Source organism: Urtica dioica, chromosome 1 (genome assembly GCF_054948205.1).
Source record: "Urtica dioica subsp. dioica isolate 48M chromosome 1, U.dioica_male_clone48M_v1_H2, whole genome shotgun sequence".
Taxonomy (NCBI): domain Eukaryota; kingdom Viridiplantae; phylum Streptophyta; class Magnoliopsida; order Rosales; family Urticaceae; genus Urtica; species Urtica dioica.
In genome coordinates, this window is record NC_142756.1 from 19,328,870 (window position 1) to 19,330,451 (window position 1,582).

The 1,582-nt window shown below is 51.5% G+C and overlaps 1 protein-coding gene across 1 annotated transcript; it reads left to right on the plus strand.

Annotated features, from left to right (window-relative positions):
• Positions 1-548: 548 nt before the first annotated feature.
• Positions 549-1,124, plus strand: LOC149407707 (uncharacterized). The gene has a single exon (XM_089621504.1). It carries the CDS (start codon positions 549-551, stop codon positions 1,122-1,124), a length of 576 nt encoding a protein of 191 aa, XP_089477630.1.
• Positions 1,125-1,582: the final 458 nt, after the last annotated feature.

Below are 1,582 nucleotides of genomic sequence, written 5' to 3' on the forward strand. Positions count from 1 at the left end.
AAGAATGCCATCCAAGTGTGAACTGATCAAGCTAGCCAGGGAACATCTTGGAAGAAACGAGCACGTCGTTTGTGGGCTGGAGAGGAGGACGGCTCGGTGGGAGCTACCGTCAACGGCAATCCGGTGACGAGTCCAAAGACCCAGACGGTAGGGGAGTCCAAAAAAGTTGCGAGGCTCGGGGATGGATCTAATTCCGATGACACTTAGAAATATATCATGGTGGCTCCTGTGACCTCTTCGAGGCAGGTCCAGGAGCATTCTTCTCCAGCCCCGACCCCCTTCCTCGTCACTGACTTTTCCGAAAATTCGGATTTGGCAGCGGACACCCTACTTCCCGAAGCGGCGCCCCACGGTGATGAGGGCCGCCGAGCCCAATGAATCTCCTCGTTTGGAACGTCCAGGGGTTGGGCAACCCCCGGACAAAAAGGACTCTTCAGTCGCACTCTCTTGAGCATAAGCCCGATATGATATTTTTATCGGAAACTAAGCTCAAGAGCAGGACGGCTGAGAGAGTCCGGGTGTTTATGAAGTTTGATAATTGTTTTGCGATGGATAGTGTGGGGAGAAGTAGAGGACTTATGCTTCTTTGGAACCAACCGGTGCAGTTTGCCCTCAGGTCTTTTTCTCGCTTTCATGTGGAGGGTTTGGTGACCGACAATGATGGTGCGGAATGGATATTTATGGGTCTCTACGGCAACCCGGTGGCTGCGGAAATGAAGCACTCTTGGGACCTAATCCGACGGGTTATGAGGTCAGCTCGCGAACTATGGCTTGTGGGAGGAGATCTCAACGAGGTGCTTGACAACAAGGAGCTTAGTGATGGAAGGACTCGAGAGCCTCATTGTCTTGAATCTTTCCGCCATCTTTTGAAGGATTGTGAACTCTCGGATCTCGGCTTTGTAGGTGCGGAGTTTACTTGGAGACACAACTCTTCCCCTACTAGTATCCAAGAAAGGCTCGATCGGTGTCTTGCGACCCCGACTTGGGAGGCTATGTTCCCCGATACCAAGGTTCATCACCTTGAGTATTGGAACTCGGATCATAGACCACTTTTCTTGTCTACTAGTAGTGTGAAGACTTCGAGACCGTTGCATCCTAGAAGATTCTTTCTTGAAAAGGCGTGATGTGATGAAGATGAGTGTGCCGTGCGGATTCGTGAGTCTTGTGGGGGGAGGGGTTCGGAGGCTGCCCTTCCTAGTCTCCTTAGCTCCCTCGACCGGTGTAGCTATAGCCTTGGTAAATGGAGCTATGGGAGAAGAAGGGAGGTGAAAACTCGCATTGCCAAGCAAAAATTGGTGGTTCGGATGGTTGGGGAAGAGAGAGGCGGAGCTGCCCGGGGAGACTTGGCTCGGGAACAACGCCAACTTGATGCGTTGCTTGAGAAGGACGAGAGGTTTTGGAGACAAAGGAGCCGGATGTCTTGGATGCAATGTGGTGATAAAAATACATCTTTATTCCATCGTAAGGCCTCGGCGAGACGTAAATGCAATGGCATTCGAGGCCTCTTTGATGCTTCCGGAGTATGGAGAGAAGGTGATTTGGGTGTTGAGGAGGTGGTGTCTTCCTACTTTGGGGAGATTTT

Excerpts from the sequence above, each read along its gene's own strand:
- LOC149407707 (XM_089621504.1), top strand. The coding sequence starts at position 549 with ATGGATAGTGTGGGGAGAAGTAGAGGACTTATGCTTCTTTGGAACCAA.